Raw genomic sequence first — 27,681 nt, 5'->3', positions numbered from 1 at the left:
CTGGGGTAGGTGCGTTCTCTGGCCAGGGGAAGAGACAAGACTTGGGGACACGGTTCACACCCCAGTCCCATCCCTTTTAGCTGGGGACCTGGACCATGTGGCTTCACAGACCCCTGGCACCAAGCTCTTCTGCCCTGTGCTGACGGCACGTTCTGGCGTTGCGGGGAGCTCACGGGGGTTCCGTGACAGTCCTTATTGGCTGTCAAATCTTGTTGAAAGGGAGGCCTGTCGTGCAGGCCCTGGCAACAGCCAGCAGCCACAGAGAGAGGAGCCCAGGCCTGGGGACACGGGGTGGGGGTGGGGGGTGCTCAGCCAGGCGACTCACTGTGGATCTCCACGACCTTCTCCATGGAGCGGACGGCGTTGGCGTTGGGTCTCCGCTGTAATACCTCTTCCGGGAGAGGCTGGAGCTGCAAAAGACGGGCAACCGCCAGTCAGCAGCTGCAGAGGACGCCAACACAATCTCTGGGCACGTTCAGGGCTGTGTGTGACCAGCACCCATGTCCTGCACGCGGTCCCTCACAGAGGAAGATAACTTTACAAAGGCAGTCAAGGCTCTGGACTTTATTACATAAACTTTCACAAAAGTAGATTTATTCTCCTCAGAAGACTCTCAGGGACATGCGTGGGCCCCCCTGTGCGCAGGATGACAGTGCCCAGGAGGACCCGTACAGACCACGGTGGAAGAGGAGGGGCAACATTGAGTGCATGTTCCCGGTGTCGTGCGTGAGAACGCTTGACCCTGCTCCAGCCACAGCGCCCCTCTAACAGGGGATGTGGAAGGAAGTGAGCAGAGCAGAAGGAACCACAGCACCAGGTGGCCCTGGGTGCTGGCCGCAGGGACTGGCCACACGTGGAGTCAGCTAGAGGGCCAAGCGGCAAACTGGAGCGGCTGTGACGCAAAAGGAAAACACAGCCGTTGACAAACCTACACACCCTGGGGAGACCTGCCAGGGAGGGCAGGCGCGTGCAGTCTGCTCTGGACCGTGCGCCCACAGAGCCGAATGGAAGCAGTTTCGGTTCTCGGACTCGGCTCTAGGCAGAAGCTTAGAACAGTCACCGTGGCTCCGCTCGGTGCCAAGCACTGCACACGCTGACCCCATTTGCAGCGGCTGGGCTCTGAGACTCAGCACAGCAACTGTCCATCCTCTCATGGAGCCCCATCCCCACGCCAGGCCACCAGTTAGCTGCCAGCTCCGCTTCAAGCAGCAGGACTGCTGACCATCAAGCCCAGCAGCCAGACACCTGCACTGGGGCCCGGAGAAGCAACCGAGGTGCCGGACACTGTCCTCCAGTGAGGGAGGGGCGCCCAGTTGCCTGGATGCTCGGCTGGCGAGGCGACTGCTCGTGCAGAGTACGGAGAAGCTCAAAGACAGACACCAGGGCCCTATGGGAAACTGAACACATAACAGGGTGCCCAGTTATAATCCAGAGTCTACAGGAAACAAGGGGGGAGAAAGGCTGTGCCTTCCACGGAGAAGAACTGCAGTTAGCACACACGCCCTGTCCACGTGAGGAGCCAACATCTCCCTGCCCTGCCCCGCCCCAGAATGGGCGCTGGGCTGCACAGGCGACTTCCAGCTAAGGAGGACCGCTGGGGAGGAGGCGGACACTGACCAGCCCACTGTCAGCGGGTGCTCCCAGTCAGGCCCCCACAGAGCTGCATGGATGGTGCACTGGGCAGGAAGTGCGGAGAAGGGCACATGGGCTCTGGAGGTTTGCTCCTCAAATCTCTCAGCCCAGTGCAATCACGAGGGGAAAAATCAGACCAAAACAAATGGAGGGACATCCTATAGAGCGCTGACTAGCGCTCGCCCCAAACCATCACGGTCATGAGGACGTGGAAAGACTGGGATGCTGCTGCAGCCCAGAGGAGACTGGGGGACGAGAAGGCAGGACCACCGTGGGGCCTGGCGACAGAAGACCCATCGGGGAAAACCAGCAGATCCCAACCTGTGCAGGGATTTAGCAACATGCCAGGGTTGGCGCCTGGGCTGTGACCACATCCCACACCAAGGCAAGATGGTGTCAAGATAGGAAACCGAGGGACACAGGAATGTAGGTGTTAGGTAGGCTACTTCTAGAAAATCGAAAGGTGCTCCAAAGTGAATGCTTGGGTCCCCAGAGGCTGCAGTCATTGACACAACCAGCTGTCAACTGTGACACCAGCATGGAAGCCACAGGGCAGCAACATGCGGCAGCCTGGAGGCAGGGAGGTGGAGGCCAGAGAAGGTATCATTCTGCTCCAGCCCCTGAGCGGTGGGGAGGTGGCAGCACAGGTGCCCCTGGCTGAGGGCTTCCAGGTTGGACCAGCGACATCGCCCCTCCTGTCAGGAAGGCCTCTCGACCCAAGCTGAGGCGTCAACAGAGAAAGCCCACACCCAGGCCCGCCAGACAGAGCCTGACCGTCCCAAAGGAGCGGCGTCCGCCTCACAGCAGAGGGGCAAGCAGTCAGGGCCTCTTCTACCCGCCGAGAGGACGCGCTCCTCGCCCCAGGACTGGGAGCCTGGCACACCTGCCCATCAACAATGGGGGTGAAAAGGAGACTTTTAAAACACGCCTGTGGGAAGGCTGACCACGAACACGCCCGAGGGAGCCTCCGGCTGCACTGTGGGCAGAAGGAGAATGATTAGATGGCCTGGAAAATGGGGGAAGCAAGGACGGAGGAAAGCAGCTTGAAAGCAGGAAGGCCAGACCATAGGCTGTGCAGCACGGCCATGTCGACGGCCACCACAGGAGAGGAGAAGGGGGTGAGAGGCGAGTCATGCAGATCTCAGGATGGGAGCCAGGTTGGCCCGTCGACAGGCTGGCAGACCGGACGCCAGTGACACTGGACTGTCAGATGAGCGAGTCATTTTTACGCCCACCTGGGTGTCCTGCACTTGATCCTCAAGCCCCCACCCCCTGTGGCTGCAGCAGCCCTGGCTGTGGCTGATGGACAGGGGTGAGGTGACTGGCCCGCCAAGCACACGTGCGCACAGTTTTCAGGACCATGACTGAGAATCTTTGATGAGCAGTGTCCTTCTCCTCAGGAGAGGGGCCACCAGAATATGGGAGCCCTCTGTCACGGGGGAGCAGGCGAGAAGGGAAAAAGGAGACACAGAAATGGGCACAGAATCAGATGACAGAAATGAGTCAGAGCGACACCCACCAACCCCACCCACCGGTCACGACCTGAGTCTTGCTCCTAGCACACATGGTGGCCCTGGACATGACAGCGCAGTGATGGCCACCCAGTGCTGCGCACAGATGTCTGGCAGGGGCAGGGTCCATGGTGCAGTGACCACCGTGCCCGGCAACCCTGTGGATTAGACACGGCAGATCCAACTGAGCACAGAAGGTCACTGTATGCTCACTGTGATAAAAATGTCATTTCTAAGAAGGATGCAGAGACTTAAAATCTGCGCCTATTTAGTGAAGCTGCTTTAGAAGCTACGAGGTGAACCTGGCCTAAACCGAGACTCAGGCCAATGTGTCGTCGGCAGGAGACTCCAACACGGTGTCTCAGGTGCAACAGACAGGAGCTGGAGGAAACTGGGACGTAGGCGACCCAATGAGCCAGCCTGATCTAACCAATACGGACGGGACCCCGCAAACCAGACAGACACCCATGTTCAAACCCACATGGGGCATCTGTGCGGAATGATCACACACACACCACCATCAAGTCTCCACCAGAGGGAAGTGCCCACTGGGCAGCCCTTTCGTTCCATGACACAATTTGTTAGAAATTGGTAACAGAGAACCACAAGCCCTTGTGGCTAGAAATTAAAAAAAAACAACGCACAAATCATAGGTCAAAGGAGGAATGGTAACAGAAATGAAGTGTTTAGAACTGAAACATATGGAAAACATGGCGTGTCAGAGTGTGGGACACAGCCGGGCACTGTGCTGGGGCGCCCGTCGCCCGGGATGCGCACCCTGGTAAAGAGACCGGAAGGACACACTCGGCATCAGAGGTGAGCACGAGAGCGGGTCCGTCCAGGAGGGTGGAGTGGGGACAGCACACAGGAGACTGGCAGAAACACATTTTAAAGGGAAAAAAGACACTGCAGCTGAAGGCCGGCTCCATGGAACAACTCCAAACACTGCAAGCGCAGATCACCGGTAAAACGCATCTTTCTGAGACGAACACAAGGAGGGACAGAAAACCCGAACGGGTGACCTGCAGCCACCGAAGATGCAGACTCGTTTGAAACCTTCACCCAGAGGGACCCACAGCCCAGCAGAGCTGTCCCCTGCACCCCCTCCAGAGGTTGACTGTTTCTACCCCTTTCAGAGCGAAGAGAGGAGAGAAACACTGATGTGAGACACCAGGGTGCCTGGTCACCTTCTGTCTGTGTGCCAGCACCAAGGAACGCACGTGTCCAGGCTGGGTATCGAACCTGCAACCTCTGGTTACAGGATGAAGCTTCCATGAGTGGAGCTACCCGGCCAGGGCCACACGCACAGTTTCCAACCACCTCACGCTCTGCCACAGCCACACCTTTCCGAACGCACAGCAACGCACGAAGCTGCTAGACTCCCAGTGAAAACCTCTCCTCCCGGCTCCACCCAGTCCTCTGTGAGCTCCTCCGCTAACCACCGGGTCGGTGGAGCCAAATGGCGGCTCTGAACTCTGCAATGCCACCTGGTTAACCAGAGAATTCGCCCAAACAAAATGCTGCCATAGAGGGGACAAGGTGACCTGAAAAACAATGGTTCCCACCTGCCCAGAAGCTCCTCCTGGCTCACCTCGGCGCCCCACCCACTGGACTCCCTGCACCTCCATCCGCACAGCTCCTGAGAGACGTTTCAGTGACATCTCACCGTCCGTTCTCACTGGCAGCTGCACACAAAGCTGAAACTGTCACACACAGTGGCTCCTGGGAGCAGCGCCGACTTTGGCTGCAGTGCTGTCCCCTACAGCAGGCCCTGCTCCGGCCTCCCTGTAGGTGGCCACACTGGCCACAGCTGGCCGCTTGCTGTGCCCACCAAGTTGTCCAACACGCCGTCCATCAACCCTCATCAAAGGCCGTGGGACAGAGGCATAGGGCCCTGTCCAACTTTCTTGCATTAAAGAGATTTTAAAAGACCTTGATAAAATCAGCGTTTCCTGCTTTTTGATGTACGTGAAAGAACTTTTTTCTGTTATAAGAGCAAACATGTCAGGAAGCAGGGAAAGGCCCTGGCTGAAAGCTCAGTTCTCTACTGTTAACTTTAAAACAACTTGAAGAATCCAAAAGCTCTAGGACAGTTTAACTACAGAGGTCAGCCGGGCTTTAACTCTGTTGAAAAAGAGAGAAGCCTGCTTTACGGAAAGATAGAACAGGTGGAGGTGGAATGTTGTGGAAACCTTAAAAAGCACTTCATCTGGGAGTACGACCCAGCTGACCAGACCCGACAGACACTGCCAGGACTGGCTGGCACACCCATGACCTGGCTTCAAAAGGACACACCCGTGACCAGCAGGACTGTGAGGGAACAGTGCCACCTGCGGGTGGGGGCTGGGCTGGGCTCCACGGGCTGTGAGGTCCAAGCTGCTAGCCCGGCACTGGGGCCACATCACTGATCCCAGGCCCTGAGCTCCACCATCAAGACTACAGCTGCAGAAAGTAGGCACTGGGCGCCAACCCCCATGGAGGACTGGGCTTACCTGGTCACCACCCTGCTCTGGCCTGGCCTGGACAGAGCCATGGCTCTTGTCCCAGGGCCCGCTCACAGGGAAGACACACAGCCTCCCAGAGATTCAGCCCCATGCAGGTCACTGTCACCCTCGGCTGGGCTATGGCCTGGACCTGGTTGCAGACCTTGCCTTTGCCTCTGCATACCCCGTCATCTCTGTCCCCATTCCCGTCCCCGAGCCTGGCAGGACACTAGGCACACACCTCCTCCTCCTGCCCACAGGCTGCCTTCTGTCAGTTCACGCAAGTCACGGGGTGATGCAGACCAGGAGCCATGTGAGGACAGAGTGCTAGGTCACGTCGCCGGAGACCTGCCTACAACCAGCTGCCCCACCACAGTGTGGGGGTGCAAACTGAACATGGGGTGTGGATGCCAGCCCGAAGGCACCGGGTGTCCTGCTGCTGGCTGTTCCCCTGGTGGGCATCTCTGACAGCAGCCACAGATGGGCCAGGAGGGTACCCCACCAGGCAGTGAGCGGGCATGGTGGCGCATTCGAGATGGAGCTCACACTTGCGATGTGACTGGCAGCAGGGTGGGCATGGAGACCACAGGCCCCCGACAGGATCCCCAGGGAGCCTGACCCGACCGAGGTGTGTCCCTGCTCACCCTGTAGTACTGCTCACCTCGTCTCTTTGGTGGGTGAGGGGAAGTGAGCCCAGGGGACCGCAGGAGAACGGAGCCCCTGCTCCCTCCCCAGGGCCCCTGCCTGTGGTGGTCAGGCCTATGGTCCAGGGCACCCACCCAAGCTCCCCAAACACCAGTGGCTTGTTTCCAGGAGCCACATGTGATGTCGCAACCAGAAAGATACGCTGGGGGACCCCAAACCGGCCCCAGGCACTGTCATGGGGTGAGGGCCTCAGAGCCCAGGCCTGCGGTGGACTTAAGGTTTCAGGAAGAGCACCTTTTTAAAACTGAAAACAGAAGCTTCCAAACCAGTTTCATGCCAGGAAGTTCAGACACCCAGTTGGCGGAACACCATGCCACCAGGGCAGCACCTCCCCCCCCTCACCCTGGAGTACTGCAGGGGGGGAGCGGATGCTGCCCCCCAGGGGCCCTCTCCCCGAACCTCGGAAGTCCCACCGCCAGCCGGCCCAGGCCCTGGAGACCTGTGCTCGAGGCCACTGCATCTTCCTGGCTGTGCTGCAGCCTCGATGGGGCAGCGTGTAGAGGTGGCCCAGAGGCAGAGGCCCCCTGCCAGGCCTTTGAGACCCACACAGTGATCCCCTTGCAGGACCCTGCCCCAGAACTTTGCAGGAAACTGGCGGTCTCTGGAGGCCACTGTGAGAGTGGGTACCCTCCTCGTGACCCACAGGAGCTCCAAAACCCGAGGTCCTGAACCATCTTTTTAGGAGAAACACCCTGACAAGCCTCGGCTCACCTCCTTCCGGCCACATTGAGCAGCTGTGCCAGCTGCGCACTAGCCTGCTAACTGGGTGCAGGGACATCGGACACCAGGCGGGCAGCCAGTGAGGCAGCGCACTCTGGCCCGAGGTCTGCACACGGTGGCCTGCAGCTCTGACCCTCCTACCTCATCTCCCAGCAGAGCAGAGACACACGCTTCCGAGGCGTCACAGATGGCTGTGAGGTCATGGCCCCCCTCCAGGGCCAGAACAATCCGGCCGCCAGCCAAACCCATCAGCTGCTTCGTCAGGTACCCGAAACCTGCAACGGGAAACGGGAGATGAAGTGGAGGGCAGGGCGGGCGCGAGCCGCCGCTGGCAACAGATCAAAGCACCCAGAGACGCATTACATCACATGCAGACCCCGGGGGCTGGCGCACCGCGGCTCGTAATGGAAGCCAGGTTCGGCTGCAGTAAACTCATTGGAGAATTTCAGTTTGGGATTCTGTTTGATGTGTGTGAGAGCAGGAATTATGGTTTCGGTGCTTTGAGTTTATAATGCCGCAAATCATCTCCTCTGGGGATGGGCAAGGGCTGTGGGAGGAGCCCCTCAGCTCTCTCCCAGGGGACGAGGCCCAGAGGCAGGGCGCCTGGGGCAAGGAAGCCGCTGGGACACACCTCATCCATCCCCGGGGCCCAGGGCTCTGCTCAGTGGGTGTGCTGGACACACGCGTGCACGCACACATTCTAGCACACACATCCACGCCACACGTGCCCCTCCAGAACTCTGACATTTGTGTCTGGAGCACCTGGCTTTCATCAATAGCCGCAATCCCTCCGCTGCGCCCATGTCACCCTCCCACGGGCAGAAACACCTGAAGGGTAATGATAATTACCACCCGAGGCCACAACAGCCTGACATTTACTAAAGAGCCGGTAAGAGCCCCACCACACTGGTCAGCAGCCCCATCATCGGCTGGCTGTCAGCAGACTGTGCTGCAGGTGCTCCCTGGCTGCAGTGGGCACTGTGAGGCCGTCCCCTCCGGAAGCCCTGGCTTGTCTCTGATGGAACAGGAGCTGTGAGCACTGTGTGGAAGAGCGCAGCCTGGGCTGGGCGCCGAGGGGCTCTGGGCACACCGAGCACGCCAGCCTCTGCCTGGCCATTTCCTCAGCCACTGCGTTGCACGGCCACACCACAGCTGCCCTTTGCTTTTCTCTTTCTTCTCTGGTGACCCACCCACTTCCTGTGGGAGGGGAGGGACAGGCAGGCTCTCCTTGGCCATCTGCACCCATGGGGTCAGCACAAGGGGCTGCCAGGGAGCCGCAGAGGAGCCCCAGGACTTGACTGCTTTGATAGCTGTAGTACTAGGTGGTGGTGGGGGGCACCCAGAGCCTTCCTGTGGACCTGGGGTTCCATGCCAGGTGGTTTCTGCGTGACTTGCCCCATGGGCAGGGCGGTTTTCACAGCCATTACTTTCCTGTGGTGGCAGCAGGGCTGTCATCTGACACCAGCCCCTTGACTCGGGGTGAGCGGGGTGGGGGCAGCAACCTGAGGCTCCCTCTCGACTCTGAACTGTACCCGCTCTCGGCCCCACCCCCACACAGTCTCCAGCAGTGTCATGCCTTTGGCAAGACGTGAAAAAAAAGTGTTCTCCTACTGTCGCTGAGGATGAGTCCCGAGACACGGAGCAGGACCCCTGTGCACCCCCGCACCCCGGACTTACACTTGGCAGAGAGGCTGTAGCCGCCCAGAGGCGTGGGGTGGCCCTCCACGGCATCGAAGCCTGACGACACCAGCACCATGTCAGGGGCAAACTCGTTTGCGATTGGCATGACCACCATTCTGCAGAAGGCAGGAGGACACGACAATGAGTCAGCAAAAGACACGGATTCGGAGGGGGCGCTGCTTGGTCTCCGACTGCACCTGCCCCGGCTCCCCTCGAGGTCAGAGGCCAAGGGCATCGGGGGGCCAGGACCTCACAGGGCCTAGAAAGTCCCAGGCAGCCCCAAGGGACGCTGAGCGCAGCACCCGCAGCCCATAGCAACAGCATACCCCATGGGGCAGTGCGGCAGCTCCCAGGGCTGCAGCGAAGTGTCCCCCCAAAGGTGCAGGCGGCTCTGCTCAGTTCCCCACTCGCTTCTGCTGGCCCTGAGCCCAGCACCAGGGCAGAGGTGGCAGCCCTCTTGCAGCCCCAGTCCCAAGGGACTGAGCCCTCTGGCCTGCCCCCAACTCACCCTGGCTGAGCACAGTGCATTAACTTCCTTGGGATGTACCCCCTGCCACCAGGGGTCTGCTCTGGAATGTCCATTAGGCCACACAGGACAAAGCCCAGAGCCTAGGCAGGGGTCAGGCAGCTTCTGGCCAAGGGCTGGAGACTCAGTGTGTCAGTCTCCGGGCCACACAGTGTCTGTTGCCACTGCCCAACGCTGCCCAGTCCTGTGTGAGCAGACACACACGGGGGAGAGCAAGGCTGTGTCCCGGCACAACGTCACTTAAAAACACCTGGTGCATTGGCTTGAGGACCCCACTCTGCCAACCCCTGCTCCAGACTCGTTGCCATGACTGTGGTGCCGGCCCCTGGCCTGAACACCTTTTGTTGGGCTCACAGGGAGGTGGCAACCGAGTCCACAGGCTCTGTGCACACAGTGCACAGTGGTGTCTGTCGTGCGCCCACTCCGGCACAGACGCAGCCCACATGGACAGCCCTGACACAGCGCTGAGAGCTGGGCAGCTGCCGGCCAGGCAGCAGGAGTGGACGGCCTCTGAGTCCAGAAGCTGGGGCCTCCACCTCAGATGCTGGCAGGCGAGGGGTCATCACTAGGGCACAGGCGCAGGCCCCGGAGGCCTGGTTTCCTCATTGCTGCACCGGCAGCACTGATGCACGCCTGTGGCCTTCGCCCCCTGGTGGTCGTTCCAGGGAGACCCGTGTTCAATGCAGTTCCCGTTGCACACACGCATCAGGCACAAAGGCAGCTTCAGCCAAGCTGCTGGTGCGGGTTTGGAAGCCAGGACACGCCCACTGGGAGTCACAGACATGTGTGGGGACCACGGCTCACCCCAGGCACAGCAGTGGGAGCACCCGCTCTGAGTGCGGTGGGTCGCGCCCTGACAACCCACCTGATTCGAAACGGCAGCCCAGCTACAGCCGCCACCAATGGCAGTGACCACCCAGGGGGCCCTGGCGTCTGTGCTCCGTGTGCGGTGCTGCCTCGGGGCCGATCGAAACTAAGGGCGCAGGCACCACACATGCAGCCGGACTGTGCGTGGACGTGCGCACTCGCTGCTGTGTCTTGGCGTGGGGCCTCTTCGTCGTCAGCCCAAACGCTCGCTCACCAAGGAAGGCCTGAAATGGCCCAAGAGTCAGGCCTGTGCCAAGCGGGGCTCCAGCACCGGCTGCGGTATCTGGCCCGAGACATGCTGCTGCCCTCCATGGGTTCTGCTTCTGCCTGAGCCGGACACAGAGACTCCCAAGGAGCCTGTCCAGCCCCATCACCACCCACCCAGGACCCCCCGACAGAGAAAGCTGAGAGTGCGTGCATGGGTCCTTCACGGACACTGCAAACTGGCCTCACGCCTCACCTCCAAGATACAATCCTAACCAACTTCGCCTGTGCGGTCACCGCAGGCCTACCATCACCTCAGTGTTCCTACGGGGCCGCCCGGGGCCCCCCAGGGCCGCCAGCAGGGCCGTCTGAGGGCGGAGAGGGGTGGGCTGGGACAGTCCCAATGAAGCAGATCGCCTGGTAGCTGCACCCTTAGCAGTGAGAGAGCAGCAGGTCTCTGAGAGTAGAGACAGGCGAGCGTGTGTCAGTGGTGCGCCCCTCGCCCCTCAGCACAGGGAGGTGTGAGGAGGTGGTTACTGCCCCAGGGAGCCCTGGGCCCTGCAATGGCCCTGGCTCTGGTGGAACTCCGAGGGGACAGTGCAGGACAAACCACGGGACCAGGCCTGGGTGCATGGGGGGTGTGGCCCGAGCGCCAGGGCAGCTGCAGTTTCAGGTCCCATCTTTGGAGACAGCTGCCAAAGCCAGTCTGCAACCCAGTCCCAGGGCCAGCTGCTGGAGCAGTTGTCCCCACGCACCTGACCTCTGCTGAGGGTCAGAACCGGAACAGACAGGCACCTGCCCTGCCCCCGCTGCCCAGCCCCCCGTAGCCCCTGCCTGCATTCTGAAACTGGGGTCCTGCGTGCCCTCAGAGGTCACCCTGGGGCGGTGGGGGTACCCTCCCTGGGCTGGTGCCTCTGACTCCAACCCCTCTCCCTGCCCCCTTCCCACCATGTCTTCATGCTCAGTCACTCCCAAGGGTGTGGCCACCGGGCTCTGCAGCTGCCTCCACCACAGGGGGCCTTGGGCCCACCCGGTGCACCCCCTCATCCCCACAGCCCCACCCCTGCTGTCCTCCAGGCCACCTGCACGGCCCTGGCCCTACTGCTGTGCGACGCTGGCCTAGGCCTCGGTGTCCCTGTGCTCCCGGGACTCCCGCCTCGCTCCGGGCAGGGCCCAGGCTCCTGTCCCCACCCCCACACTCTGCTCTGACCACCGATCATCCCCCGAGATGAGAGTGGCCCCCAACTGCCCAAATCAGAGAAGCTTCTTCCAGTTCCTTCCTGAAAACCAGCTCACACACCACCGTCCCCCACTAGCCACACTCCAGCCCACCCAACCTGCTCCTGCTGCTTCTTTGCCCGGTACCCCCACCCACCCTCCCACCCTGTGCCCGGCCCTGGTCAGGGGCGTCCTCCTTCCCTGGCCTCCTGGTGCCGCCCACCCATCCACCTCTGCTGGCAAACTGCTGCAAGGCAGCCTGTCCAGCACGCCGTGCACAGTGCTTGCTCCCCTTGTTGCAGCCAGGGACACAGTCACGTATCCTGTCAGGCCACAGTCATGTTCCCTGGAGGCAGCCCCCACCCAGATGGTTCTGTGCCGGCACGAGTTCCTGCGGGAATGCCCAGTGCCCTCGAGCCCCACGCCCGCCCACTCCTGCAGGTCCAGTGAGCACCTGCACCGGCCTCCATGGCTGCACTGCTGGCTGTGGCCCCGGGGTCCTGCTGAGCCCCCCCGGGGGCAGGTGCAAAGCATGAGCCTCCCCCACTGAGCTTCCGTTTTCCGCTTCTGAAGTCACTACAGCAAGTCCCTGGATCCAACCCCACACAGGGGAGACGTGGAGACCCTTAGAGACGTGTCAAAGAAGTGGTGTGAGTGCAGTGTCCCGGACACGCCAGCACACGCAGCAGCTAGAAGAAGGCAACGTGTGCCTCGCAGGCATGCTGGACGCTGGTCGTGCCCCACCTCGGTCACGCCTGAGCGGTGCCTCTGCTTCCCTCGGCGAGGAACCGCCCACGGGGCCTACAAGTCCACTGCCACCCCAGGGCGGCTTCCAGGCACGAACGCCCCGACGCCACCGACCTCACTGCTGACAGGTGGCCCCTCGGCCCAGGTAAGCGAGGGGTTAAGGAAATGTGCCCTCACCTCCCGGGCACACTCCCTGGCCTCACACCCTGGCCTCCTCCACCAACTTCAAAGCCTCGCCCGATGGTTTGAATTAGCCCCCTTTCCTCCCCCCCAGGAGAAAGCGCCGCTGCTCCTGGATTTCATTAGAGGCCATTTTCTTATCTCTTCCGCATCTCGGGCTTGATCTCCTGCAATGTGACGTGGCCGGGTCTGAGGAACAGTCTCCCTCTCAGGCACGCGCTGTCCGCGGCCCCGGGGGGAAGCCCCAAAAAACAAGGAAGATGGATTCTGACTCTCCCTCCCCCTCTGATCAATGCCCAAGGAATCATAAATTGTGAACTTCAAAGTGCTATTTTACATTTAAATCAATAAAAAAAACCCTGAAACAATTTTCCTTTTCAAAGCAGTGATTCAGGCTTTACAAAGCTCACTTGATAAGGTGTCGTCGTGCCCACACTTGGCAGGAGATTAAAACAGAACGTCGACAGCGACTCTCAGGAGACTGTTCACCTTAAAGGGACAGAGAACAACTTCCCAGGCCCTGGGGTGGCCCCCACCCTGCTCACACTGACGAGGGGCCAGAGGCGGTGCTGGCTGGCATACCCACCCCAGGCTCAGAGGGCCCCTGCCTGGCAGAACAATGGCCAGAAAGACCCGCCCATTCTCACCTCTCCAGCCCGTGGAAAGGAAGCTCCACCTTCTCTGTCCTCACCAGATCTCACCCACTCGGTGCCCCCGGGTTCCCAGGTGGCACCAACACTCACTGGGGCACTGTCCGCGCCCTTCACTGTGGCACTGGGACATCAGTTTGCAAAGGAGCCTCCTGGGAGGGCTGGTTCTCGGGAGGGGCAGCCACAGAGTTCGGATCTCACAAAGCTGAGGCTCAGCTGTGTACGTAAGCAAATTTTCAGATGTTCTACCTGTGGGATGTCCTCTCTTTAATTAGACAGAGCAATGATTAAAATTCCACTGTATCAGACAGAGTAAGAAGATCAAATTTAGAAAACGAGGACCAGCGGAAAAAATGACTCAGGTGAACAGCTGGGTGGGCTTTCCAGGAGGTGGCCAGCCAGCATTTCCACAGGCCAGTCCCCTTGCTGGAGCAGGGGACTGAAGGCCTCCCCAGGGGAGACCCCGCGAGACGGCTGGCGCCAGGGACTGGGGCGCCTTCTGGGGCGAGTGAGCAGGTGCTGTGAGGGGCCACAGGACTGCTGCACAGGAGCCCAAGGCGGGGGGGTGCCTCCGACACGTCTGCCGGAGTGGCCTTTGTGGAAGCTCAGCCCCAAGGACGAGAGGCGGAGGGACGGCACCAGAAAGGCCATGGGGCGGGTTCCTGGGGTTCTCTTCCCAGGGCTCAGGCTGGTCAGATGGCACCACTGAGCAGGACTCGCCTCTTCCTGAGCCCGCCAGGCCGCCTACACTGCCACGGAGCTCCCAGACCGGAGCGGACAGCCCCGCCTGACACCCGACGCCAACAGCGAACCCCGCAGCGGCAGCTGGCCTGCAGCTCTGTTCTGGGGACCCACTGTGACACAGAGGAAGCACTGGAACCGGCACAGCCCTCCCCGCCATCGATGAAGGAGTAGGATGACTTCTCTCTGCTGCCTCCTCATGACATTGGCTGGAAACAGGTCAGAAGACGGCAGCCTTTCAAACCCGAGCACCCATTCTCTGTTAGCATGCCACCGCCACACACCCTGCGCTGCACTGCAGGGCCCGAGACGTGCTCCGGTCCCCATGTGATGCGAGGGCAGGAGCACCGCAGACAGGCCGACGGCAGCCTCAGAGATTCTGCCCCCAGCTTGAAGAAGGGACTGGGACACAACCCCAGGGCCCAGAGCGCCGCTCCTCCAAACACAAGGACAGAAACCGCCACCTCTGCACATGCATGCCAGGGCTGCAGGAGGGCCCTCCCCAAGGTGCGTCTGAGATGCTCAGACAGGAGGGTGAAGGTTAAAGCCAATGAGAGCTGGGGACTCAGGGGTGGAGTTCAGAAAGACCCCTGGATGCCTTGGGGACAGGAAGCCAGACACTCACCTGAAGGCGGCCAAGTACTCCGCATCTCCCATGGGGGGGTCAAGGCCACCAGTGAAGGCCATGTTGACGTTGAAGCCCACGCCCGGCCCTGCGCCCACCTGCACCAAGCAGAGACACGCACATTGCAGACCCTTGCCCAACTAGCCCCGGTGCCCCGCACCAGCCTCACTTGCGGGTCCCCAGGCCCATCTTCCCGACCTGTGGGAGTGAGGGCTGGGGCCAGGGCAGGACACAGAGCTCTGTGCTGAGTGACAGACAGACACAGGTCACTCTCTCAACTTCCTTTCAGGAAAGGAGGCCTGGGGGGGCCAGGCCGTTTCACTGGGTGTGAGCCCCCACCGTGGGGCCTCTGCTCAGAGTCTGGCAGGTTTGGCTGGGCTCAGGAAGTCACAAAGGCTCTGAGCTGCTGTCCCCGGGGCTCAAGGGCACAGGCACAGGCACCCTGGCCAAGGGGCCAGGTGAGCTGGGCCTACACCAGAGGGAGCGCACTACTGCTCCCTGCCCAGGCCACCTCTGGCTGCCTCGATCCGGCACGTCAGGCACAGCCAGGCACACACAGGCTGGGATTTGGCTGCCTGCCTCCAGTTGCCTCCTAGGGGCCCTCCTTCTGTTGGGTGGGTGTCCTGCCCCTGTGCTCTCGTCCCCAGGGAGCCCTGCCTCGACCTCCCCCGAAAGCCCCACACACCCGTGAGAGGCCCACACACCTCGTCGGGCGCCCCACTGCCCGGGAAGAAGTTGCCATCGTCGTAGCGGTGCAGGGAGATGTAGAGAACACCGGGGTCGCTGTAGAAGGCCTGCTGGGTCCCGTTGCCATGGTGCACATCCTGTGGGCCGAGGGCAGGCTCAGTGCCGGCTGTGCCAGGACCTGTCCCAGCACCCCCGGGGTGGGTCAGGGGCCCGGGGGCCAAAAGGAAGAGAGGGAGGCCAGGTGCAAGTGCCCGGCACCAGGGCAGACTGCAGGCTTCCACAGTGACAAGAGGCTTGTCTTTCAGCCCTGTCTGGGGAGGCCATGATTTTCCAACCACGTGACTGACTTCTCCCTCCACCCCCTGACCACGGCTGCTCATTTTCAAGCACGTGTAAGGTGCCTGCTCTGCGCCTGACACTGGGATGCGGCGGGGCACCACCCACAGGGGGAGGGGCAGGCGCACAGTGCCAGGCGCTGGATCCACGCCAAGTCAGCAAACCACCTCTCCTGGTACCACATGGGGGGGCGGCTGGGCTTCCTCCAGGCCCAAGACCATGTGCCCTCAGGTCCGGACCCTGAGGGCCACGGGTAAGGGGGCCTGCCTCACACAGTGTGCGCGCAAGGAGCTGCTCGCACGCCAGCCATCGGGGAGCCAGGGGACTGCTCAGCGTTTCCCCTTCTCTGTCAAGCCACCTGTGCCCGTTGAGAACACGGGGCTGCTGCAAACTGGAGCAGCAGCAGACGAACGTGCCCCCCACTGGCCGGCAGCCACAGGTGCTGTGAAGATGGGTGGCTGGTGTGCACCACCTGCCTCAGGGAGGCTCCCAGAAGCTTCTGGACAGGTCCCCGGCTTTTGCCAGGTGCGGTAGCCGCACCTGCATGGTGGACACTGTCCCAGCGCGGAGCACAGTGACGGTGCGCCATCACCTGCATGGTGCCAGGCACACCCGCGGCATCTCTCATTATTCCTTCGGAGCCATGAAGGGCTCAGGGACACAGGGCAGCGGGCGACCTGCTCTGGGTGTGGGTGCTCCCCAAGTCCAGCCGCCTTGGCCACCTGAGGGCCGCCAAGGTGGCCCTGTGACCAGCACCCACACCTGGGGGCTTGGTGGGTGCTCTGCGTTGTATTTCTGGTTTTTCTTTTCTATACCAACAAGTACTCTGTGTTACAAATGCTACTCCCACCTGGTATACCTAATGTTTTTCTTGAAAAATTGCAAAGTTATCATAAATATCAAAGAGAATACTCCTTACTTCATCTCTCTCGATAAAAAAGGAGCGTCAAATGAAAGCCGGCCCTGCCAACCACCTGCAGCGTAACAATGGGGAGCGCAAGGGCGGCCCTGGGGGCGGCAGGGCTGGGAGGAGCAGCCCCCCTCCAGACACACGGGGCAGGCGCTGAGAGTGGCGCACACTGTGTGTCCCGCACGGGGCCCGGGAGGGCAAGTGTGCAGGAGTGAGCCCCAGCGCAGCGGCGCACTGGGCTGAGGAGGGTGCGGCTGCACGCTCAGATGGCGGGGGGTGGGGGGCGGGGGACGTGGTTCTGGCTGCACGGCCTCCTCCAGACCCTGCCTCCCAGCGAGGCTTTGCCAACAGTCGCCTTCGGCTGCGGGTGCATTTCTAGACACGTCGGGAGCTGACCCCAGGCAGGAGCTGCTGTGAAACAGACCTGCCACGCACTGGGCTTCTATTTCCCGTGTCCTTGATGCCATTTCCAGAAGCGAAGGTCCCCAAACCTCAGGGCAGAAGGAGCCCAAGAAGCCTGCCTCCCCTTCCACACGGGACTCTGTGCACCCCAGCCCCGCCCTGGGGAGCGGCGGCCCTCACCCAGTCAACGATGAGAGTCTTGCTCACGTTCAGCCTCTGCTGCAGAAGCTTGGCTGCGATGGCCACGGAGTTGAAGTAGCAGAAGCCCCTGCAGGTGAGAATTGGAGGAAAACCACGGTTTGGATCGGTTTTCACACACCTTCCAGCTGAGCCCCCCGGAATCCACGCGAGTCTGAGAGGGTCTGGGGAATGTAGAGCTTCTGAATAGCAGCCGGTAAACCTCAGGTGATGCTTACGACAGACACACGGTCTCCGGCGTGCAGACGGCCCAGCCCCAGTAAGGAGACCCATTTACTTCTCTCTGCACCCACACCTCCTCCTCACTGGCCTCTCAAGAGACACCATGGACCGCAGAACACAGACACGACCTACTGCACCTGGTCTTGCCCACCTTCCCACGCACTAGGACAGGGACAATGACACCCAGTCACCCCCAGTGACTACCTGCGACTCCAGTCTCACTCAGGAGAGCAGAAAATCTGAGAAAGTGATCACATCAAAAGCAAACTCTTCCCAGTCTGGACTGCCCTTCACCCGGACTCCCACAGAGCTGAGCGGGCTGGTGTCTTGCTTCTGGGAGCCCAGCCCAGCCCCGGTGGAGGCGCGCCACCGAGAACCCTCCCCCCAGAGCACAGCCGGCCTCTGCCTTCGCTGCTCAGGACATGTGACGACTACGACCCCAGAGAGGAAAGCCACTTCAGAGCCGCCGCACTTGGCCCTGCCCCCCACTGGAGTGGACGAGTGTTCTGGGCCCGGGGGTGACTGCACCCCGAGCCCACCCCTGGTAGCGATGAGCACCCCATCCTCCTGCAACTCCTTCGGGACTCCAGTTTGGCTCTGCCCCCGGGTTTGGCCTGTGCCATGCTGGTGTCTTGTGGCTCCTCTGCACGTCTGGGCTCCGCCGGGCAGACGCGTGCGCACTCCCTGCTCTGCCCGGTGATAAGCCACCCGATCCTCCTGGCACAGCCCCAGCGTCACCTCCTCTTACCTCTCCCTGGCAGCACGAGGTGGCCTGCCTCCCAGCCTGGGGAGCCTGTCGTGTCCACTGGGGGGGCCTCCTGGGCCAGTGCAGTACGCACTGGCCACCGGCTGTCCACAGACAGGGCAGACCAGGGGCCTCCACCTCTGACGTGTGTACACAAGGCCACAGGGCCAGATCCCGGCATGGGGGCCGGGCAGCGGGCTGTGTGGCTGAGGCGCTAGGGCTCAGCCTCATGACCCCCAGACCATGGGCAGGCCCCCAAGAGGCCACCCTCGAAAAGCAGCTGAGGGCGGGATTGAGACTGCATGGTGACGATGTCCAGTAGGCTCAGCTCCCTCCCGCAGGCTCTCCTAACAGACCCAATGACTGGACCTGACAGCCAGTGGACATGGCTGGGCCTGCGGGCCCTCCTTCCCTGCCTCTCTCTAGCTCTCCTCTGCACCCCCGCCCACCAGCCAGTCGGCTCCCGACCCTGAGGGGCTCCCACTACATCACAGGGCACCGGCACCCCCCTTCCTGGTGCCGAGGGTGTCAGAGCCCGGCCCCGGCCGCCCCGCTACTCACATGGGCGTGCTCTCCTCTGCGTGATGTCCTGGCGGGCGGACCACCGCAAAGCCGTTCTGCACGTGACCACAGGCAGGGAGGGGGGACAAGAGAGAGGTCCGTGTCAGTGAGGACACTTTCACGCAGGCTTAGGGGACACGTGAGGACGTGACTTCACGCTGTGCCCCAGGCCAGACCCGGGCCAGCACCAAGGGCTGTCTGTGGGTGCAGCTAAGATGGCGGCCCTGCTTCCTGAAGCCCACTGGTGATCGTACTGCTAAGAGGGGGACGCTCCTGACCCTCAATGTCTGCTCTGGGGGCGCTGAGGGGAGCCTCGGTGCCACGGGATCAACACAGTCTCCCCAGGGAGCAACCCGACAGGGGACCACGGGTACAGAGGAAACAGGAGGGGCTTGGGCTGGGGCAGATGTCACACCCCAGTCTGGCCTTAACATGAACTGCGGCTCAGCGCACAGGGAGCAGGCAGCGAGGCAACCAGATGGCCTGCCCCCTCCGGCAAGGAGCGCCTCCAAGGCTGGGGAGAGCAGCACCTGCCCCCCACTTGGGGAGGGACGCCCTGTGGCCCCTATGTCACAGGGACACGTCCAGAACGTGCGCCCTGTGCCACCGAGGGGAGCGCTGGGCAAGGCCTGCAGCAGCCCCTGTCTGGGCGAGGACATGCCCCGGGCCCACTCACAGGCACAGCCCTGCCCACCTGTGCCCAGACTGTGCAGTGGCACTCGGGCTGTGGGCCCTGGGTCCCTTGGCAGTGTTACAGCAGGAGCTGGGCCGTGGCCCAGAAATGCACTGACGTGCAGCGGGACTCTCGCCACACGTTCACGACGTGTGATAGAGTGGGGCGGGGCCAGCAGCCCTTGGCGACACCCCCAGAGAACCTCCAGGAAACTGGGTGCCTGTGTGTGGGGAGCTGGGTGTCCCCACAAACAGAGGGAACCCAGCACATAGGCTCTCAGGTGAGGACGAGACGTGGGGGACACTGTGTGGGCTCCGGGGACGGCCCTGTGGAGTGTGTGTAACTGCCGGGCATGTCGAGACAGGGAGACCTACGCCACGCCCCGAGCCCACATTCCCCAGTGGCCAGCGTTCTGTAAGTCATGTGTGGATAGGGGGGTCCAGTCAACGTGAGACAGGCTGGCGGGTCCTCCTGAGAGAATCAAAGTTCACCGATGGTCTTTGGGGCCACGCCTCCCTCAAGGGCCCACTCAAGGCCCTGCCCTTTCCCCCAACGCTGTGCCTGCCTGGGGGCGGGCTTTCCTCATGGACACCCCGGGGAGCACGCCCCCGGGGAGCACGCCCGAGCAGCCAGGAGAGCCCACCTGACCTACTGAGCCAGATGGGGCGTCACTCTGCAATTCATAAATACCTTTCAGTGTCTGAGTCCTCGCCCCAGTGCAGCCCCCGCTGAGGACCCGACTCTCACACCAGAGTCCTTGGGACCACCGCAACGACCGCTGCCCCCTGCCCCCGCCTGCAGACAGCCCCACGGACCCGGACCTCTGCGGACAGCAGGCAGTCCCGCAGCGTGGGAACGGCTCCTTTGACACAGCAGTGCCTGACGGAACAGGGCCCTCTGTACGCCTGGGTGGGAGCTGTCCCCCCAGTCACATGGCTGCCTCAAGGGTGTCTCGGTGGCTGTCCCCTCTCCAGCCCCACCCGAAACACCCAAGCAGGCTTCTTTGTGGGAGCCCATCTCTGCAGCCTCCTCACTGACCTTCAGCTCCCCCGTGGCCACCTTGAAGACCAGCTCCACCACACAGCCCACGGCCAGGCGGGCCGCCCCCGACGAGTGCACCTCGTTCCATATGGTGTCGCTGTCCACCTGTGGAGACAACACTCAGTGGTGAGCGCTTGGCTGGGGGCGTGGCCTCTGCAACCCCGACCGAGGGACACCTGCCTCCTCTGCACCAATTCCAAACGTGCCTCCCTCGTCCTTGAAGACGTGCCAAAGCCCACTGGGTAGGAGCGGAGAGGTGGACGCACTGGAGAGAGTGCGCCCGGGTGCTGCCCTGAGTGCCGTTTCTCTTCTCAGCTGCTCGGGCACACCTGGAGCTGAGTGCGGTGGCGCCGGGGCCACCTGGTTAGCCCCCTTTTACTCCAGACACAGTCAAGTTAAACTAACCCACAAAGACAAGCAACAGAACTGGGTCTCTCCAGTTGTGGTCCCATTTAGTGCTGAATTTAATCAGGAGCAAATACTTGGAAAGCTTCACAGGAGTGGGGTGGGGGGCGGCGCTCTGGGGCCATCCAGGGGGCCTGCGCGCCACCCTCTGCCCAGGCAGCTCTGGGTGGCAGGCGCAGGCCTGGCAACTTCTCCTCCTGTGGGGGTTTCTGAGGCACATCAGGGGTTGTAAAGCCCTGGTTACCAGTGTGGGGGAGAGAGCAGACAGACTTCGGGGACTGGTTCTGGGAAGAGCCCTCCTTGCGGGAGGGCGCAGGTGGGTGGTCGGCAGGAGCCTGGGGCCGCACCCACCGCAGGGGAGGGAGTGGCCCAGCGGAGGTTCGGGGAGGCTGTGCAGTGGGACGGCTGCCTGCCTTCAGCGGAGCGTTTGCCCAGCCTGCCCGCGGGCCTCCTTCCCAGATTCGCCTCCTCTTTGGGACTCCAGAGACACAGGCCACGGCAGCTGCGGGCAGTGTGTGCTGGCGGCACTCTGCCCTCACCTGGCAGGCGTGTCCAGGTGCACTGGCCCTGCCCACCCGACAAAGACGCTGGCCATCCTGTGGGGCGGACGGGCTGCACTGCAGCCATGGTGCTTCGCCTTCACAGCCAGACGGTCGGAAGCACACCGACTCGGGGCTGGAGCCGTCGTGGGACGGTGTTACACCGGGAGGGTCACTCTTTTCAAAGACTGAGCCTCTATGTTCTTTAAATGGTTTCCAAATGTCGAAGGAAAGCCCTGTACTCTGACGACCCTCCACGGCTTTGATGTTCAACTCCCACAGACCGGCTTCCACCCCAGGCAATGCCGCTCTGCTGTTCCCCACGGGCTGTTCAGACACGGGTGCCCTGCACCCGCTCGCCACAGGGCCCCTGCAGTACAATGAGGGAAGGCCCCAGAGAGCTGGTGGGGCAACCACCAAGGCCACGGCTGGGCCAGCCTGAGGCTGCCTCTCTGGGGACTGGCAGCCATTTGGGCAAAACCACCCAGATGGCTCCTCTTCCTTGGTCAAAGACTTGGGCTTTAGGGCCCAGGGACCAGTGCAGGGAGAGAATACGGACCAGCACACTACGTGCTCAGAAGGTCTTTGTGCCCTCTCCCTGCGTACCCAGCCAGGGTCCCGTAATACCCTGCCCAGAGCCAGGGACAGAGCCTGCCCCGGAGGGGGTCCCAGGGAACCCGAGACCTCCCACTGCTTCAGGCTGGGCTCCAGCAGCGGGTCGCCAGCCCCATGGGCCAGCCTAGGAGGGCGGAGCCCAGCCTGAGTCCCAGAGCACAAGGTTCTGGGAGGGGCGCAGCTCAGACACAGGGCCCATGGGCGGGCGGCCCGGCTCAGGGCGGGGTGGCTGTGTGGTTACTGAGGCAGGGCAGGGCCCAGGGCACGCCGTCCCACAGTGAACAAAGGCATGGACTGAGGGGACAGACGGGCAGCTTGCTGGGAGCCAGGACACCCAGGGCTGGCCAAGCAAGGACTCCAAGTCCTCCCTAAACGGGAAGCCTGTGGCAGTGCGGAGCTGAGCGAAACGGCTTCTTTCGCTTCAGTTTCAAAACAGGGCAGCCAGCTCAGCTTCTCTCTCTGTCCGGGAGGGACAAGCCGTACAGCTGAGAGTTCACTCCGAGTGTCAGGAGGGGCAGAGCGGCCTCTTCTCACTGCTTCGCTGCCTTTGTCACCTGCACAGGTGTTCCCGGGCTGGTCCCCGGGGCTAAAAGATGTTGAGGCCCTGGTGAGCTGTGGCTGCCCCCGCAGCACGGGAGCAAGGGAGAAAGATGGCCTGTGGCACACACTTCCAGCTGGTCACCCCGACAGGCGCCCTGGCCGTGGGCGTTTCCCACGGGCGTGCTGGGTGCTCCGGCTGCGTGGTGCCCGGGCGCAACAGGGTGGGCGCTGCTCAGCCAGTGGCCGGCTCTGCACTCACGCTGGGGAGGGCTCCGGCCCAAGGTCCCACTCAGCTCTCCTTTGCAAATTGTAAGTCCTGCTGTGCCCAGCGCTGGCTGCAGGGCTGCGCGAGTCGGAGCTTTTTCAAGTCTGGCCAAAAATTTGCCCTGAACTAAGAGATCGCAGCCTACTTACAATTCAGAACGAACCAGCTCCAGAGGGCTTGGTGGTGGATGAGTAAATGCTGCTGATCCCCCTTCTGACGGGATAATTTTCAAAGCAGCGATTTTTATAAAGACTCAGGAAGAAGACAATTTTGCTCCATTTCCATAACAGAATCCAGACCCTGGGCTTCACCCTGCGATCTTTAATCACACGCACACCCTGCACTGTGCGTCGGGCCCCATGGCTTTGTTGTCCACGTGGTCACTTCCCGGCCCCCTCTTCAGACTGCAGCCCTGCCCCTCGTCCCAGCCTGGTGAACCGGGAACTCTTCACCACAAACGAGAGGCTCTGGCTGGGAGACGGCCCCCTGCCCTGGGGGTGGCTGACACTCCCCGCTGGTAAAGTCCTGACACTGCCCAGACGCCAGATGCGCCCGCCTAACACGGCCCCTAACACCAGGTTTCCGTACCCCGAGCTTCACGGGGCTTGGAGCTGGGGGGAAATTGGGCAGGACCCACACTGGCCACCAAGTGATGTCTTCACCACCCGAGGCGGGACGTGCAGACCTCGGCCTGCCTCGACAAGACCCGCCTGCACACCCGACCCCATTTCCTAAGGCAGCCAGGGTGCCAGACGACCCTCCCCGAGGAAGGTGCCGGAGTCCAGCCATCAAACGCTTCCAGGCTCACCAGGCCTTTGAAGCCACACGTGTGAGTGGGGGAGGGGGGAGCCCCACCAGCAGCCCCTTTATGGAAAACACCTGGCAGCCATTATCCACTCTGCGGAGAGCAAGGCGGCGGCTTTTGTGACCACTGGGACCCCAAGAACAAACAGGACATTATTTATACATTAAAGAAATACTCACCCCAACGCCACCACAGGGCAGCCTGACGAACATGGACGTCAGCGAGCCTGCCAGGAGAAGAAGAGCCAGTGTCAGAGGGCCAAGGTCACAGGCGCCCTGAGCCCGGCGCGGGCTCTGGGAATGCTCTGGCACCACGGATACGCGCCGCCCATCAGCCTCGGGGGGGCAGACTGGTTCTGAAGGTACAACTGCACCCCCGTGGGCCTGCAGGAAGGACAGTGCCGGGTGGGCAGTGGGCCCTGGGCTTGCCCTGCCCCCTCCACAAGGCAGGGGAGACCCCACAGCAGCTCTGCTTCCAGCCCCAGCAGATGCACCTTGCACGGAACAGCCCACACTCCTGACGGCTGCGTCCGAGCGTCCCAGCAGGCCTCGCTGCCACCCAACCTGACCCAGCACCACAGTGGGCCTCACTGCTGGCTCTAAGGCCGGTGCAAGTCTGAGGGCCCCAGCAGCCCACGGGCTGTAAAAAGGGGGACGGGGCCAGAAGACAAGGGCCTTTTGGACACGAGAGCTCTCTCTGGGATGAGAGCAGAGATGGGCCACCACACTGACAAACGTGTCCTGTTCGCTTGGAGGGCGCACGAAGCTGGCAGTCTGGGAGGCCCCGCCAGGCCCAGGCTGAAGGCGCAAGCCTCTCCTTCCCTTCCAGGTCGTCGCCATCAGAAGATGACCCTCTGACGTCCAGGGGCACTAGGGGGGTGACGACCGAGCAGCACCCCCGCCCCAAGTGTCTGCAGCGTCCCCCGAACAGCCAGGCCATGCATCCCCATTCATGAGCTACACAGGGCTGAGAAATCTGCGGGTTTCTCAGGAAGTACACGGCAGTGTTTAAACACCTAACGAGGGGCACTACGTGAGAGAATCACCGTGACGAATCTGGGGCACTCAGACTGAGGGCAATGGTATGTCCTGGTTCGGCCAACCCTATGAAATCTAAAACCATTTTCATCCTGAGTGGAGAGAAGGAAAAACTGACCTGGTGCCCTCAGAGCCACATGAACAGACTTTAAAAGAACCAACTCCAGCAGAAAAGAAAAAGCCGTGATTTGTATCACAGATTCGCATGTGACACACGTGACGCTGCCCTGGGCCTGCAGAGCCACCCCTGGTGCCCTGTGCGAGAATACTCTGGGCAGCGGGCCCCACACGGAAGCTGCAGCACTTCCTGGAGGATCCTGGGGACTCCCGGGTGGGGTGCCGCCTGTCACCCTGTGTGGCCGTCTTCCACACATGGCCTCCTCACTTAGCTCCTCCTGCTAAGGCCGTTTCCCTACTGCCTGCCGCCCTGGTCCCTAAAGTCTCCTTCCAAGGCCCTGCCTGGCTCGAGTCCAGAAGCCTTTTCTCTGGGCCCCCAGCAGGCGCTGTCTCGTCTCTGGACACACCCTGCACCCTCTGCTCCCTGCTCTGGCCTCCAGGTCCTCTGCATGTTCCATGTCCACCAGAACCCTGGTCCCCCATCCTGGCACAGACTCCTGCCTCCTGTCTAAGCCCCTCTCTGGGGGAGAGGATGGGAACACTAAATGCCCCCCAGCTCAGAGACAGAGTTGCCTTTCGGAGGCAAGCAGAGGGATCAATCCCACGGCAGGGCACACAGAGTGCCCCTCGCCCTTTCCCCACAGGAGCAGTCCCTGCGCTGTCCTCACAGCCCTGACTCCTGGGCCGTACCAGGAACCACAGCGGCCAGGCTTTGAACCACGAGCTGAGGAGCAAGGACAGCTCAGGGACAAGAGAACCCCACGAGGGGCAGCCCACAGACCAGGACGTCAAGGGCGTCTGGTCGCACACTGCCGTTGGGTCTCCCCAGCGTGTCTTGGGGAGCAGAGCTGTGGATGGGGCCCAGGCGGGGCCAGCAGCGCGAGCAGCTGTATTGTCCTCAGCCCACCTGCTCTTGTCCTCAGGACCCAGCTGCACTTCTGGGCGGAAGACCTGGGGAGTGCCATCAGCCCCAGCCAGCCCCCAGCCAACACAGCTCTGGGGTGCGGGAGAGGAGCCACGCGGCCAGGATGAGAGGAAGTCACAGGGACTTGGCTGGTCCCGAGCACCCTGGTTCTGGCCACAAGAAGGTCCAGAAGCACTGACTTCCTGGTAGAGAGGCTCGCCAGGTGGGCTCTTACCTCACGGCGCCTCCAGAACCTGCTTGGCTGTCCTGTGGGGCCTAGTCTCTGGACTGCTACGGCCAGAAGACTTGCATGTCCCCTAAAAGGGTCAGGCCAGTTTCCAACCTGCTGTACTGCCTTATGACTCTGTCCCAATTCACTCTGTAGTCTGGGGCCTAATAGAAACTTTCCCCAGACCGCGACAAGGGACACCTGTTGCCAGCCACGATGGCTGAGGTCGTACTGACCCTCCTGCACCTGGGAGCAGCCTGCCCTTTACCTGACCCACTGCCCTGGCTCGAATTCCACCCTAAGAACGAGACCAACCCCTCCCCTCACAAACCCCACGCCCGCCTCCCTTTGCCGCTGCTGTTGGCCGACTGGGTCCGCCACGAGAGCAGCATCGAATGCAGGCACGTGGGTCTATCACCAGGTTCCTCCCGCCTCCATTTCTCGCATACTTCTAACGTGCCCCAAGTTGACAAGCTGGAGTCCTAACCCCCAAAGGAAGAGTATCAGGAGGTCCTTGGGGAGGCGACAGGTCATGAGGACGGACCCCACGAAGCCCCAGGGAAAGGGCGGCCGTCAATGAGCCAAGGGGAGGCCCGACCTTGGCCCCGCAGCTCCCAAGACCGCTGGGTACACAGCACCCGCTCGAGCCCAGGGCGGTGCTCCAGACGCTGTCTCCGCACGGGCAGGCGACGTCCTCAGCAGCCTCGCGATTAGACGGGAGAAGTCGCGAGAAGCCGTGAGACAGTCGCCCGCGCGGAAGTGCCAGGCGGAAAAGTCCTTGCTCAGAGGCGGTGAGGCCCTGTGTGGATTCCAGGCAGGATGCCCATGCCCAGCAGGCCAGGTGGAGGCCCTCACTGCCCAGAGGTCAGACCCCTGCTCCCCTCGGCTCCCTGCGGGGTGCCTGCTGTCCAGGCCCCGGGCCTGAAGCCCCGCCCCCGCCCGTCCGCCTGTGGTCACTTTGCTCTGCTCTGGGACCGACTCCCCTGGTCCTCCAGACCCAGGGTCTCCATTTCTGTGACGATGGCTGTCATGTTTCTCCCTGCACGGCCTGAACCCAGCCTTTCCAACCACACCTGTTTGCGTGGTGGCCTGGGCGCAGCGGCTCCTCCTCCGGGCAGCAATGACAGCCCCCCATCCCCCAGGCCCGCCACCGGGGATGCTCGGTTCCAGGCCCTGTCTTCCTGCCAGGCACTGTCCCAGGGAGGATCATCCTTGGTCTTCCGCCTGCGACTAACAAGCCCCTCGAAGATCCAGGCAAGCTTACAACCTGAGCTCCACTACAGGGGTACCCGGGGGCTGTTTGTCAGGGGGCCCCCATGTCGGCGTCCTCTGCGCTCCTCAGTCCCTGAAGAGGGGCCTCCTGTGGCTGCTGGGGGAGCGTCAGCGTGCTGAGAGCCCAGCAGGAGCCCTGCTGTGCCTGACACCACCCCAGCCCAGGGAACCTGCGCCACTCTGTCCAGGGCTGTGGGAGGTGCAGAGGGCAGGGCCACCGCCTCCCTGACCCCTCCCCCGGTCCTCGTCACAGCACCCCACCCTTGCCCCAGGTCCAGGGTCTCTGCAGCCGCCATCCTGGGCTGGGCAAGTCATGGTCTCCATCCCCAGAGCTGGCTCAGAAGTCAGTCTCCTGACACCTGCTGCCCAGCACACTGTCCACCTGCTCTCCAGCCTCGATGCTGTCTGGCTGCTGGCTCCTTTGTCGTCTCCCCAGGGGCGAGGACTGAGAAGTCTCTTGAAAGCCCTGTTACTCTAGGGCTCTGGGGGACAGCAGTATGTTCACCACCCTCCCCGCTCCACCTTCGCTGAGGGCACAGCCCCTTAGCCCAGCTGGAGGCCCAGAGACAGGCTCCCTGAGCCGGGGAGTGAGCGTACGAATGAGCAAGACAGGGACTTGGGCCGGCTGCAGTGGATCCCCATGCCACACACAGCTGACACAGCGCAGGAAGAGCCCACTGTCCCCACAT

General features: G+C 62.2%; 1 protein-coding gene across 7 annotated transcripts in view; it reads right to left on the bottom strand.

The window, feature by feature from the left end:
* The window catches only part of HDAC4 (histone deacetylase 4), a 175,969-nt gene that overhangs the window by 5,632 nt on the left and 142,656 nt on the right, over positions 1–27,681 (bottom strand). For all 7 annotated transcript variants that reach the window (XM_037069313.1, XM_037069317.1, XM_037069316.1 and 4 more), the window contains exons 17-25: positions 23,613–23,659; positions 20,262–20,369; positions 18,551–18,606; positions 17,005–17,092; positions 15,194–15,313; positions 14,490–14,587; positions 8,729–8,847; positions 7,193–7,326; positions 326–410 (exon numbers count right to left, since the gene is read on the bottom strand). In XM_037069313.1, the coding sequence (XP_036925208.1) occupies positions 326–410; positions 7,193–7,326; positions 8,729–8,847; positions 14,490–14,587; positions 15,194–15,313; positions 17,005–17,092; positions 18,551–18,606; positions 20,262–20,369; positions 23,613–23,659 (855 nt within the window). The remainder of the gene's footprint in view (positions 1–325; positions 411–7,192; positions 7,327–8,728; positions 8,848–14,489; positions 14,588–15,193; positions 15,314–17,004; positions 17,093–18,550; positions 18,607–20,261; positions 20,370–23,612; positions 23,660–27,681) is intronic.

Source organism: Sturnira hondurensis, unplaced genomic scaffold (assembly GCF_014824575.4).
Source record: "Sturnira hondurensis isolate 20B ecotype Veracruz unplaced genomic scaffold, ASM1482457v3 Scaffold0018493, whole genome shotgun sequence".
In the NCBI taxonomy this organism is placed as follows: Eukaryota; Metazoa; Chordata; class Mammalia; order Chiroptera; family Phyllostomidae; genus Sturnira; species Sturnira hondurensis.
This window is presented reverse-complemented; position numbering and strand designations above follow the sequence as displayed.